This window comes from Lissotriton helveticus, chromosome 3_1 (assembly GCF_964261635.1).
Source record: "Lissotriton helveticus chromosome 3_1, aLisHel1.1, whole genome shotgun sequence".
NCBI classification, from domain to species: domain Eukaryota; kingdom Metazoa; phylum Chordata; class Amphibia; order Caudata; family Salamandridae; genus Lissotriton; species Lissotriton helveticus.
The window spans coordinates 922,349,034-922,361,404 of record NC_136061.1 but is presented as its reverse complement, the minus strand read 5'-3'; the positions used below and the strand labels follow the sequence as shown (position 1 = coordinate 922,361,404).

General features: G+C 43.2%; 1 protein-coding gene across 1 annotated transcript in view; it reads left to right on the top strand.

The window, feature by feature from the left end:
• TMEM30B (transmembrane protein 30B) overlaps positions 1-11,109 on the top strand; it is a 186,702-nt gene extending 175,593 nt beyond the window's left edge. Inside the window, exon 8 of the mRNA XM_078681265.1 lies at positions 9,649-11,109. Coding sequence (XP_078537391.1) covers positions 9,649-9,842 — 194 coding nt within the window. The 3' untranslated portion in view covers positions 9,843-11,109. The remainder of the gene's footprint in view (positions 1-9,648) is intronic.
• The last annotated feature ends 1,262 nt before the right edge of the window (positions 11,110-12,371 follow it).

Sequence of the window (12,371 nt, the reverse complement as noted above, 5' to 3'; positions counted from 1 at the left end):
ATTTACCACCCGCTATTCTGCCCCCGGGGATTCCAGACAAACATATAACGGGTACGAACGATTTTGGTTAGTACATAAAATCAATATAGCAGCAATGACATCAATAACATTTCAAAGCATTTCCAATTTTATTACATTTGATCGATCAACAAATATAATTATAACTAACTAACTTAACTACCTATCTTAACTAATACCTAACCATACTACTGCTACCAAAGAAATATACTGATAGAGCGCGCAGGTCACCCGACTACAATTTTACCAATACTCACCTAGGCCCATAATTTAATTTTCACAGTTACTCAATCAGGTAACCCACACTCTACTACCAGTCTATTTTATTCCACTAATTCCTATACCATTGACTTACCAATCCTTGTCACTGGTACCTATGACCACAATGGATCAGGGAGTTAGTTTTAAAGAAGGCAGTCCAATACCAAATAACTTTGCACTCATGTAATAACCACAGACTCGGGAAAGTTTTAAACTCTTTATCTAAATTTCATCAAAGGTCATAATCCAGAGGTTAAAAGCTATCAGACTATCAATAACCAACATTAGAAACCGTGTATAGCTATGCAAAAGAAATATTATGCCAACCATTTAGCAGATTAAAATAAAGGAAAGGTAAAAATAAGGTTCATGCTATTTAACTTCAAAAACAGACTTGCACAATTTTTCTAAGGGTAGGTAAAGAAAGGGAACATGCTAAATAACACAGCTTTAAGCAATTATCACAGGATGGGTAAAAGAGGGAACATAGTATGCAACCACAAAATAATTTTAGCATATGACTAAAGGGAAGGTAGGAAATTGGAACACTCTATTAAATCAAATGACCAAACTTTAGTATTTTTAAAGGGAGGGTTGGAAAAGGGATCAAGAAACATATATTATGCAATCATGAGAAAATTTCAGCATAATCTATAGGAGGGTAAGAAAGTGGAACATACTAGTATATCAAATAACGTTTAATTATTCAAAGGGAAAAGAAAGAAAAAGGAACATATGCAATCAAATCTTTTATCGATTAGGGAGGGTAAAGAATAAGACGCAAAGTATAATGACAATTACCCACCAGATATATATTTACCTAGAATGGTGCGAAGATCAACCCTGGCCACGGGTCAGTTAAGGACAGAAAAGAACCCCAAAGGTTGCAGTCGCCAGTAGGCCAACAGGTGCAGATCAGAATCAGAACAGGATAAACCAGATTTGGATCAGGACCGGACCACCAAAGGTTAAGACCAGCACCCGCAGTTCAGTTGCAAGGCCTGCGCTACTCCCTCTCTGCAGCCAACAGTCAGAACCCCGATTGGGTTATCGATTTCACCGACAAAGTGCTCCGCCAGCACTTCAGCTTCCTGAAACCCGATTGGGTCAGTAAAGACTTTTGACCGAGTGCTCCGCAGCCCTCTGCTCTTAGTCACCTATTGAGTGCGTTGGGACAGTGACAAGTCAGCTATTCGGACAAGTCGGACAATTTCTCTAGATAAACCTAGGCCAGTTATACTATTTTACAGGTCAGTGTACCACCCCCCAATGTTGCAAGTGTAAGGATCCCCAATTTCGATTGGACAAAATAGGAGGAGAGGTCGTCACACCACACCAAATTTGAGACTTCTACCGTCTCCTATTCAAATTTGCGTTCCCGCCCATCAGATTCAGGTTCTCATGATGTCTTCATTTCTCCAAACAAAGGATGTTCTATTGACAAATACATTGTATTTTTATAGAGTTCATTGGGGCAGGTTCCCAGGAGCATCTTCTCAGTCAGTCAGCTCCTTGGTCATAGTCCAAAGGTCACCGTTCTGGAGACTTGCGATTCTCGCGCAGTCGCAGTTTCAACAAATATGGAGTACAGCGTTACGAGACAGACCAGTTTTCAAAGTGTAACATGAAATGGAAAAAAACAGTTTTAGAACATAGGAAAAAATGAATACACTGTATACCATGAATTTCTACTCTATACCCATTATCTTAATTTTAACTATAGCATTAGGATTAGGCAAAACGAACAGCTTAGCAAAAGCAGCAGTGCAAGCTTCTAGCATGTGAGAACATAGAGCAGCCATATTAGCTCTATTGCGCAGAAGCAACAGATTCCCTCCAAAGCTGCGAGTACGTCAGGTCACGTAGTTATGACAGACGCAAGCGCAGTAGAAATTCCCGCGTAGCAGCAGCCATTTTAAAGCGTATTAGGATTAGTAAACACATAAGCAAGCTTCACTCGGATACAATATATTGACGAAAAAGGGGCAAATTAATAAGACAAACATGTTGATTACATAATTAGAGTTATTCGAGGTTCATGAGTTCAAGCAAGTCGCCTTTCGTGCGAATCCTTGCTCCATCAGCTCATTTCAGTTCAACCAAATCGCACAGTCCCACTTGGGTGTTGTAACGCGTACCCCATTTTATTCATCAAGTGTGAATGTAGGCTGTCTGCTCCCACTTGACAGTGGGTGAGAGAGGAGGAGACAAAAGTTTACCAACACTTATTTGTATTCTTTACATCTTCCTTCTCTCTCGTTGAGAACTGCCTGTGCAGTACCAGCAAAGGTACTTCAAGAGATAAAACCCTGCATTAGGAAAGACTGAAGTACCCTTCTGCATTGCACGGCTCTCCTTTAAGGCTCCTTTAAGGCTCTTGGCTTAGCTCCACTCTTAATGATGTGACGAAGCGATGCTAAAAAGCTCAAAATGCCTGTCCAAGTGTTGCTATGAATTATCTTTAAAACTGTGGACCTAAGTGTTTAGCTAAGTTAGTGCTGGAATTTTTTAAACCAAGCAAGGCGATATTTTGTAACAAACACCCTACTCATTGGAAATAAGTGAAATGCAGAGCTCTTTCTCAAATACAACATTTCTCTTGATTCAGCAATTTATTCGGTAGCCATTAAGCAATACTCATCTGCTTGTCCAGCTAAGGAGAGAAAATGATTGATTGCTATGGGGAAGGTACTGTAAGCCAGAGCCAACTCTCTGAGCACCATCTGTTTTTTTCCATTTCATGACCGAACATGCTTTTGTGATTATCTGGTTTAAGCCTCAAGTGGACTACAATACAACAAGCTGGAAAAAGGGGTCCGGGACACTCGACTGAAGTCCTACCTTTGTATAATTGGTTCCTAGCCTATCAATCATGTCAGTCCATCTACCAAGCAAGCATACATCTCGCACAAGAACACAAGTGAGTCTGTAACACCTACATGTTACAGGATGTCTTTTCTCGGTGGGGGAAACCACAGTTTTAAGTATTCATTAGAGCAGATAATCATACAGTCCAACAAATGTCCACGTGGCAGAGGTCTGTAATACAGCTGAGAGTACATCTGCTATGGCTGTGATGGAGTATCTGTCAGCCCAACTCTAAAAATTCCTTAAATATCCTGTCCAGGAAAGCCAGCACAAACTTGTCAGTCTATTTTCGTGACACGGATCCTAAATACCTCCACTAAATCGTTTGACTGTTCCTCTTGAATGAATATTCTTTAAGAGGCTAAGTACATAGCAGTAAGAAAAACAGACGTTTTCTTATTTACTTGCTAAATGTGGTTTAATGTACCACCCCCCCCCCCCCCCACATGCATGCTTCCCCCTACAGGGGCGCCTCTAGGCTCATGGCGCCCCTGGGCAGGGAGCGTAGGTAGGGGGCCCCGCACGAGGACGTCCGGGCAAGGTGGAGCCCCCCAGAGCGCAGGAACTAGGAGGAACGCAGGCGCGGAGGACAGTGAAGCGGGGGGGGACCGGGTCAGGGAGGTGTTTAGAAGTGGAACAGAGCCGGAGGCCGCCAAATCCCAGCATGTGGCCACGACGCAAATATGTATCCATCCTCTGAGGATTATTATATAAAGAATATATATTGGCGTGGAGGCCCCTAGGATTTGGTGGCCCTGTGCAGGTGCACAGCTTGCACATGCTTATGGCCGCCCCTGCCCCCTACATGCATGCATTCCCCTCCCCCCCCCTCCCCCGGCCCCCTCCTCCACCAAGGATCATTTCGCAGCTATTGCAGCCTGAAGATGTCCTTCTCAGGCATCATTTTCCACCTTCCCATGGATAATGGGTTTTTTGGACAGTCTGAAAAATAAAAAGTCAAATGTAAGCACTATCTCTTCCCTCCTGAATGAACCAAATGTAATCCTATCAAAGTTAATGGGTCCCATTTTTACCTCTTGTATTTATACTAACCATCAACACCTCCTGTGGAAAGTAGCTTTCCTAGTACTCCATAGATTAGCGTGAAGGTTAAGAGACTTGCATACACCTGAACCTTACACTTTATTTAATAAAAATAAGATTTCTCTGACAGCTAACCATTATGAAGGCTAGTATGAATTTGCCCATGAGCCAAATGACCATTATTTTTCCCTATTCATTGATCTCCTTCAGAGCGGTCTGCTCGCGCCCTATTTGGGATTCCAAGCATTAGGAACACAACATTATAAAATGGATTTCAAGCTCTGTACCTTTTTGAATTTTGCACAGCCACTGCAGTTCAGACTAAACAAATGACATTAAGAAGTTTAAGCAACTACATGTTAACTATGACGCTGTTGTAAAATACCGATAAACAACCACAGCCAGATAAGCCAGCTTCTTCTGAGGAGGACTACAGCTCAATCGAAGCTTAAATATTTTGGGAGCAAAAGCACAAAAAAGAAAAAAAGCAGTTTACATTCCATTACTCCTAAAATTACAACTCCTCCTTACATGTTCATCCAGACTTTGAATTAAAACATAGTCCCCCCATCAGGATTCATAATTTTTTTTAAATATAGTGTATTGTTGTGCAAAATAATACAAGCGAAACATACATGTTTTAATCCCACAGCACACCTACAGTCCCGTTTCAGTATACACAGCGAACTAGTCACTGCCTGCCCAGCACTTAACATCATAGAAGGTGTTCCAGGCCGCAGTCTAGATGTGGACCGCCCAGCCCCTTCATTGTGACCGCCACCTGCTACGACAAGGGCCCCTCTCCTGGGGCATCTTCAAAGTCATCCGTCAGGCCATCAGTGTGTCCCCACACCGTCTCAAATTTCTTAGGGCATCCCCTGCTTTCATACACCTCCAGGCATTGATTCATCCCCTCCCGCCACATGGTCCTAGGGGTTCCCCCAATCCTTCCCAGCACCTGGCCAGGTCGTGCTTGGCTATGACGAAACCTAACGTGCAAAACACCAATTACTTTTTCAGAATATCCACATCATTGGGTATGCCCAGGATAATCTGATATGGTGATCTAGGAATGGGAGTCCCCAAAACAGAATCCAGATCGCAACCTATCCCTTCCTGATAGGCCAACACCTTCTGACATCCCCAATGCTTGCAGAGGAATGTGCCCTCAATTGTGTGACGCGAGGCACATCAGACCCTCGCTCTCCCCATTTTGTAGAGTATCTATTTTAGCATAACCTGTGGAGAATTTTAAACTGTTTAAATTGCAGCCTGGCCATGAAGGCCACTTCTCTGGGATCCACCAGCACTGCCTCCCAGTCCACATCTTCCAGAGCCCAACCATTCCTTTCCCATTTCTTTCGCAGTCCCACTGATGGTCAGGTGTGTTATTTAGTATAGTGTGGTAAAGGTGGTAGACTGCCTTGTGAACCACCGATTCCACCAACACCCATGTCTCCAACAGGGAGGACGCAGGGTGGTCCAAACCCAGGACGTGGTCTCCCTTGATAGCATGTGTAATTTGCAAGTATTTAAACTGTTGGGTCTCAGCAAGCGCATATTCCCGCTGCAGGGCATCAAAGGACTTAACTTCACCACCCTCCAGTACATCTCCCAGGGTCTCGATCCCAATGTGTTCTCATTGGCCAAAACCGGATAACCTTCCAGCCTCCGGCAACACCTGTAGTACTCCAAAGTGGGGTGGCTAGGGTAATCGTGCCCTTCCAACCTATAGCACTGGTGGCATCATCCCAGCCTTCAATGTGGTCCTAATCGGTTTGGGCAGGTGCAGCCGGTCCCTCCTACCATAGACCTAGTGGAGATACGTCCGCCTGCGCATAGCCATGTGGGCAATCCGGTGTGCCAGTTCGCTGTGCGGGCAATGGCGTCATTCGTTGAGAAAGTAAAGTTGCACTGCCTTATGATAGGCCGGGAGGGACAGTCCGCCATTATGCACAGATCTGTATACTGTCCCCAGAGCTATCCTTGGGGCGGCACCATCCAATAACAGAGTACGAAGCGACTTATCAATACTGTCAAAATAAGGATCAGGGGTAGAGTACATTGTATTCTGCAAAATGTAAAGCAGCTTGGGCAGTCATTTTGTACTGGGCTCTCCTGCCCATGATTATCAGAAGGAGTGTGCACCAGTGCACCACCTCTGTGTGGAACTCTTTCACGAACCACTGGAGGTTCCACTCCAGAAACTGCATGCGGTCCAGAGTAATCGCAATACCTAGATATCCAAAGCCCTCTGTTGTGACCCAGAGGCCCCACACTGAGAGATCCAGGCCCTTACATCAACCCAATTAAAAAACAATGTATTTATCACAGTTGACACATAACACTGAATAGGACTCAAGGGAGTCAAGCAGCAACAACAACACCGGGACTCACCGTTCCGAATCAGTCAAGTATATCAGGGCATCGCCGCATACAGAGAGATGTTCTCCAGTTCTGCTAAAATCCCAAAATGTCCACTCTGCGTTGCACCCAGCATGACAGTGGCTCCATGCAGGGGGTGATCTTGCCTTCGGTGTTTAGCAGGGAGATGGGCCTATATGAAGAACAAAGAACAGGAGGTTTGCCCCTTTTTCAGGATGACCATGATACTGACATGTTTGAGGTCCGGGGGCAGGGCTCCCCTCCTCATTCGCTCCCTTGACTAAATTCAGGAGATGCTGGTGCAGCAGGGCCGCAAAGCGTTTATAGAGTTCTGCAATGAGGCCATTGGCGCCTGACATTTTAGCAGAGTGCATTCCCTAGACCGCATCATTGCCAGGTATTCTACCCCCGCCACCCACGGAACCTCCTGTCACTGAAGGAAGACCGTCCAGCCTCGACAGAGAATCATGTGCCCATGGAGAAAATGAGTACTGTCTCTCGTGAGGGTGTAATTTTCGCCAGACATCACTTTTGCACCAGCTCAATGGAAAAGCACTGCAGTACCGAAGGAGGAGCAGGGGGTGTCTGTCAGGGTGAGTGTCTGTACAGGCGCTCATCCATGATGTCATTAAAGTTCCCCACCACGTGGATGTTATGCATATCTATAGGAATAGTACCCAATGACTCCAGCATTCTCTTTTGCAACTCAGGGGCGCATATACATTCACAAGCAGCACCTCCCATCTAGGATTCGTACTCGTAGTGGAAAATGCATCAGATATATAGTGCGGATGGGGGGGGGGGGGGTGAGAAATGTCCAAATTTACAAAGCACTAATCATAATATACTCAACATTATCTTAACCCTAGGGAAACTGTTTGAATCTTCTAGCCATTTCTTGACAGTCACAATCAGTTAGTCGATGGAATCGTCTCAGTAGTTTTAGTATGTGAAATTGCCCTTCTCGTGTCCAAGAAGGTCCTTCTCGCTCGGGGGTCAGTAAATGCATAAGTCTGCCAACCATTTGGTACATGTGGTCCAACAACAGCTGTTCCTTCTTAACCACTGTCTTATTTTGGGTAGTTCAGCCTAAATTGGGAAACACCAGTACTTTGTTGCTTCTTTATAGGCTACACGTGTGATATCCTCCTAATGTTGTGCAATTCAAACTTTACCAGGACGCTTTCATTCTCCACCGTATTACCTGCTGGGCCTTTCATTGGTAGACCGAATGAGCTATGCATTTCCAGCTTCATGGCTACCTCTGGTCCCAAAACCTCTCTTTGTAAGAATGTTTGTATACTTTCCCTTGATCCTCAGCACCTTCCACACATTGAAGACCCAAAAGTCTCAAACGAGCTGTTAATTGTATTGTCCGGTACTTCATCTCAAATTCTAGATAAACCATGGTGGAAACAGCACATCCCTTTAAAATTTTCATAACTTTCTAATGTTCCAAAACTCAACCCTTCATGTTTAAAACCTTTTGTTCCAGGCTTCCACCCTTTACCTCCTGTTGACCCCCTATTGTCCCTAAATCCTTTAAGAAATACCCTATTACAGTAAAGTTTTGTTTAATATTCCCCATAGTTTTCCTCATGTCCTTAAATAGGTTGTGCGTCCGTGCTGCACCTTGAGTTAGTAGACAATTTGATCTTTGTGTTGGCAATCAAACATGAGAAGGAGTCTGCAGTGAGCCTCCTTCCTTACTGTCCTCTTTTATTAGCACTATGAGAGGAATATTGCAAAATACACTATGCCCTATAAGACAACCTCCTATTTTTTCCAGGGTGACATCAGCCAGTATCCGTGTGGACTGCCTCATGAGCTTCCAAGCCCCTCCCCTCTCTCCAAAATGCCACTCTTCTCAAATTTACCACAATGACAATGTCAGGAAACGTCCTGAATCTGAAATTTGCTTAGCAGCCACATGGAGATTCACTACATTGATGCCAAATACGAATTCTTGGATTCTGGTTATGAAGCGAATACCCAAGTGCGCAATGTTTCTTGGCATAACTTATTTCATTGTGGAAGGATGTGAGTGAGATCAGTGCTCACTTGCTGCAGACCAATGCGATGTACTGCAGATCATGAGTTTCAATCCCGACAAGGCAGGCTCAGCCAGTCAGCCTTTCAAGTTGGGTGAATTGAGTACCACAAATGGCAACATCTATTATGCGGAATACTTAGATGTGGGTAATTTGCAGTACATGAAAACAAGTTATTTGTTGGCTAATCAAGTTTATTTGTCTCTACACTTCTGGCTTCCAACATTCTGTTTGAAAGGATGAGTTTTCTTTCTATTCAGTGTTTATGAATATTAATAAAGCTCTAAGGAAGGTGAAGGAAAATCTTGTAATCCTAGTTCTGCAATATAGCTGTTGTTCTGCGGCAAGGAGGACTCCAGCTAATGTATAGAAGTAAATCTTCATTTCTCTCCTGACCCTGGTGCAATGCAATAACTCGCGCGTCACAGGGTACTGCTAACCACCAAGGCAGTACACGTCATGTGGCAAGCCTCTTTACGGCTCCACTTCCATTATTCTTTCCCATCCACGGGGAAGAAACGAGCTGCTTTTTACCCAGGTGTTTGGTTAAAATTAGTTTCTGATCTAAATTGGAAAAACTTTGAGATACCAGTGATGATGCATGTAATTGATATCTATTTAAATATATTTTAAAAAGGAGGGATTTATTTTTACAACAACGTTTTGCGCATAGTTAAAAGAAAAATAAAAGAAATTGACATTTATTAATGTAATGAAGATACCCACTATGGACAAAATTATTACAAATCTAGTTTTTTTTCTTAATAAAATGTACATCTCACAAGTAATACTAGTGATGATTTGAGGGACTGTATAGTGCAGTAACTTATTTGCTGTACTTTGTTCCTTTGGTTTCCGGTCAGGTTAACCCTTGAGGGCAGCTCAATCCAATCTGGTTTACGGTTCAAATGTATTCAAGGCTCACAAGCCATATTTGAGAAAGACAGGGCAAATTTCGTACTTCGCTGTAAGAGTGGTGAATTCACTTTCAACTATGTTTGCTTCCTTAATCTTGTGTCAGGATATCCAGTGTCGAGCTTTGGAGGCAAGAAGAGGGTGATTTTCAGCAGCGTATCCTGGATGGGTGGAAAAAATCCGTTCTTGGGAATCTTGTTCCTTGTTTTTGGCTCACTGTGTGTATTCACTGCCTTCGTAATGCTCCTAGTACATATAAAATTCAGTGGCCAAAACACAAATGTTAATACTTATGATTGAAGAAATGCAACCTTTTGCATCTACTTTTTATCCTGCCACAGTAAGGCCAGTAAGCCAAAACAATCTTTGGTGGTTCCATTTTACATTTGGTACTGCCAAAAACAAATAAGCAGTGATTCTGAACTGCCGGCAAATTTTATGTATTCCAAAATGTATGTTCAAGTGACTGGTTTACAATGCTCCTTGCTTTCGGTTAACACATTTAGTAGATATTTTGATACTCACCAGGTTTGCTGATCCACAGCTCTGCAGGAGGCATTCACAGGAATTATAAAATACTTGTTTGCCAATGAATGAGGGTGTGTATTTTAAAACAGAGTGTTTATGCTTTTGCTATTTTTATGCCCAGGCAAACAAATATGTATATGACAAATGTATACATCGGCCTGGTTTCTGAAGGATCTATTTTGGTACTGGTGTTTACCTTGTTGTAACTATATTGTGTGAGAAATCAAACCACTTATAAATGTGTGTGGGTGTGCCTACAAGTGTAGACACTCTACAAACCTTATTTAGGGTGTTGTCATTAAAAATGGTTTACTAAAATGGCCAATTTGTAGTTGGATCTTCAAAATCCACTTTTACAAAATTGTTTCTATATTGGTACTTTGGTAGAAAGATCAATTGTTTTTTTTTTTTTTTTTTTTACAAATTGTCACTTTAATAGTTTGCAAACTTGTCTGTTTATGTGTAACTCCTATATTTGATCATCTTTATTTTTGTGGGTGTAGACAACACCTGTCATGGAGAGCTTCTGTGAGTACTGATTTTCTGGATGCACATGAAATCTCATTCACAAACCTAGCTGAAAATTGCATTCAGAAAGAGCCTTAAGAAATGCATCCCTTTTGTTCACGTATTCGCTATCAAAAAGTATAAAAAAAAATAAATGGAAAACGCAAATGTGCGTTCAGAGGGATGTCAAATACTACACACTTTTTAGGTTTGCAGAAGTGTTCAATCTGTGAGAGCCTCCTAATTGCAGTAAAAATGACGAGCCAATATATATACATACATAAGCAGGATTGAAGTGGTTAATTGCATATTCATTAGAACGCTGTGATTAAATACCGAGTTTGTCACTGAGGTTCATAGTATGACAGATAAACATGTGCAATGTCTATTCTGGTGAAAGAATCACAAGGATCATTTTCAGTATATCTTTGTCTATAAAATCTTCTGTTTGGACAAGTATACATTTTCTGCAAATTAAACGACATAGGTGTTCACATTTTCAATTGAAATAAAGAATATCTTTTAAATATTATAGAGTGATCAATACTTATTTACTAATTGTATATGATATTGCAGTGATCTTCTCATATAAAAAACTAAATTCAGACATTGCGAAATGCACTACATTGAATACCCGACAATGAATTAAGTAACAGGAGCTATTTCTATTTTTTGCAACAATAATGAGCAGTCCTTGCCTCATTTTTAAATAAAAAAAATACCCAAATAAATAAGCATTGACTACTACACAATTTCACCTGATTAATAAACATAATCTAACTTTAGTGTATAAATCAATACATCCTGTTACATCAAGATTGTATGAAATCTTGCTAACTGCAACTAAATATAAATGTTTTATATATCCTGATTATAAACGTGGCCCCTATTATGGCTTCCGTCATTTTTGTTTTTGCTTTGTTGTGCCCGGCAATAAGGGAGATTGCTTGTCAATCAATCAATCACTACATTTCTAGAGCGTGCTACTCACCCGTGCGGGTCTCAAGGTGCTGAAGGGAGGGGGGGGGGTGCTGCTACTGCTCGAATAGCCAGGTCTTGAGGTGTCTCCTGAAGGTGAGGTGGTCCTAGGTCAGTCGTAGGTGGGCGGGGAGGGAGTTCCACGTCTTGGCAGCCAGGTAGGAGAATGATCTTCTGGTGGTGGCTCTGCGAATCCGAGGGATGGTGGCGAGGCTAGCGAGGGGGAGCTGGCGGGTTGGCGTGTAGAACTTGAGTCGGTTGTTGAGGTGTTCGGGGCCCATGTCGGGGAGAGCTTTGTGTGTGTGGGTGAGGAGCCTGAACGTGATCCTCTTGTTGACTGGGAGCCAGTGCAGGTCTCTCTGGTGGGCAGGGATGTGGCTGTGGCGAGGAATGTCGAGGATGAGCCATGCGGATGCGTTCTGTATGAGTTGGAGTATTTTCTGCAGTTTGGCCGTGGTTCCAGCATAGAGGGCGTTCCCGTAGTCCAGTCGGCTTGTGACGAGGGCCTGGGTGACCGCCTTTCTGGTTCCGGTGGGGATCCACCGGAAGATCTTTCGGAGCATGCGCAGGGTGTTGAAGCATGTGGATGAGATGGCGTTGACTTGCTTGGTCATCGTGAGGGAGGAGTCCATGATGAATCCCAGGTTGCGTGCGTGGTCCGTGGCGTGTCGGCGCGGTGCCCAGTGCTGTGGGCCACCAGGAGTTGTCCCAGGCGGATGGGGACTTCCGCCTCTCATTCCTTCCTGGAAGCTGATTCTGGCGGTGGCGGGGTCTTTGGTGAGGGAGAGTATCAGCTGGGTGTCGTCAGCGTAGATG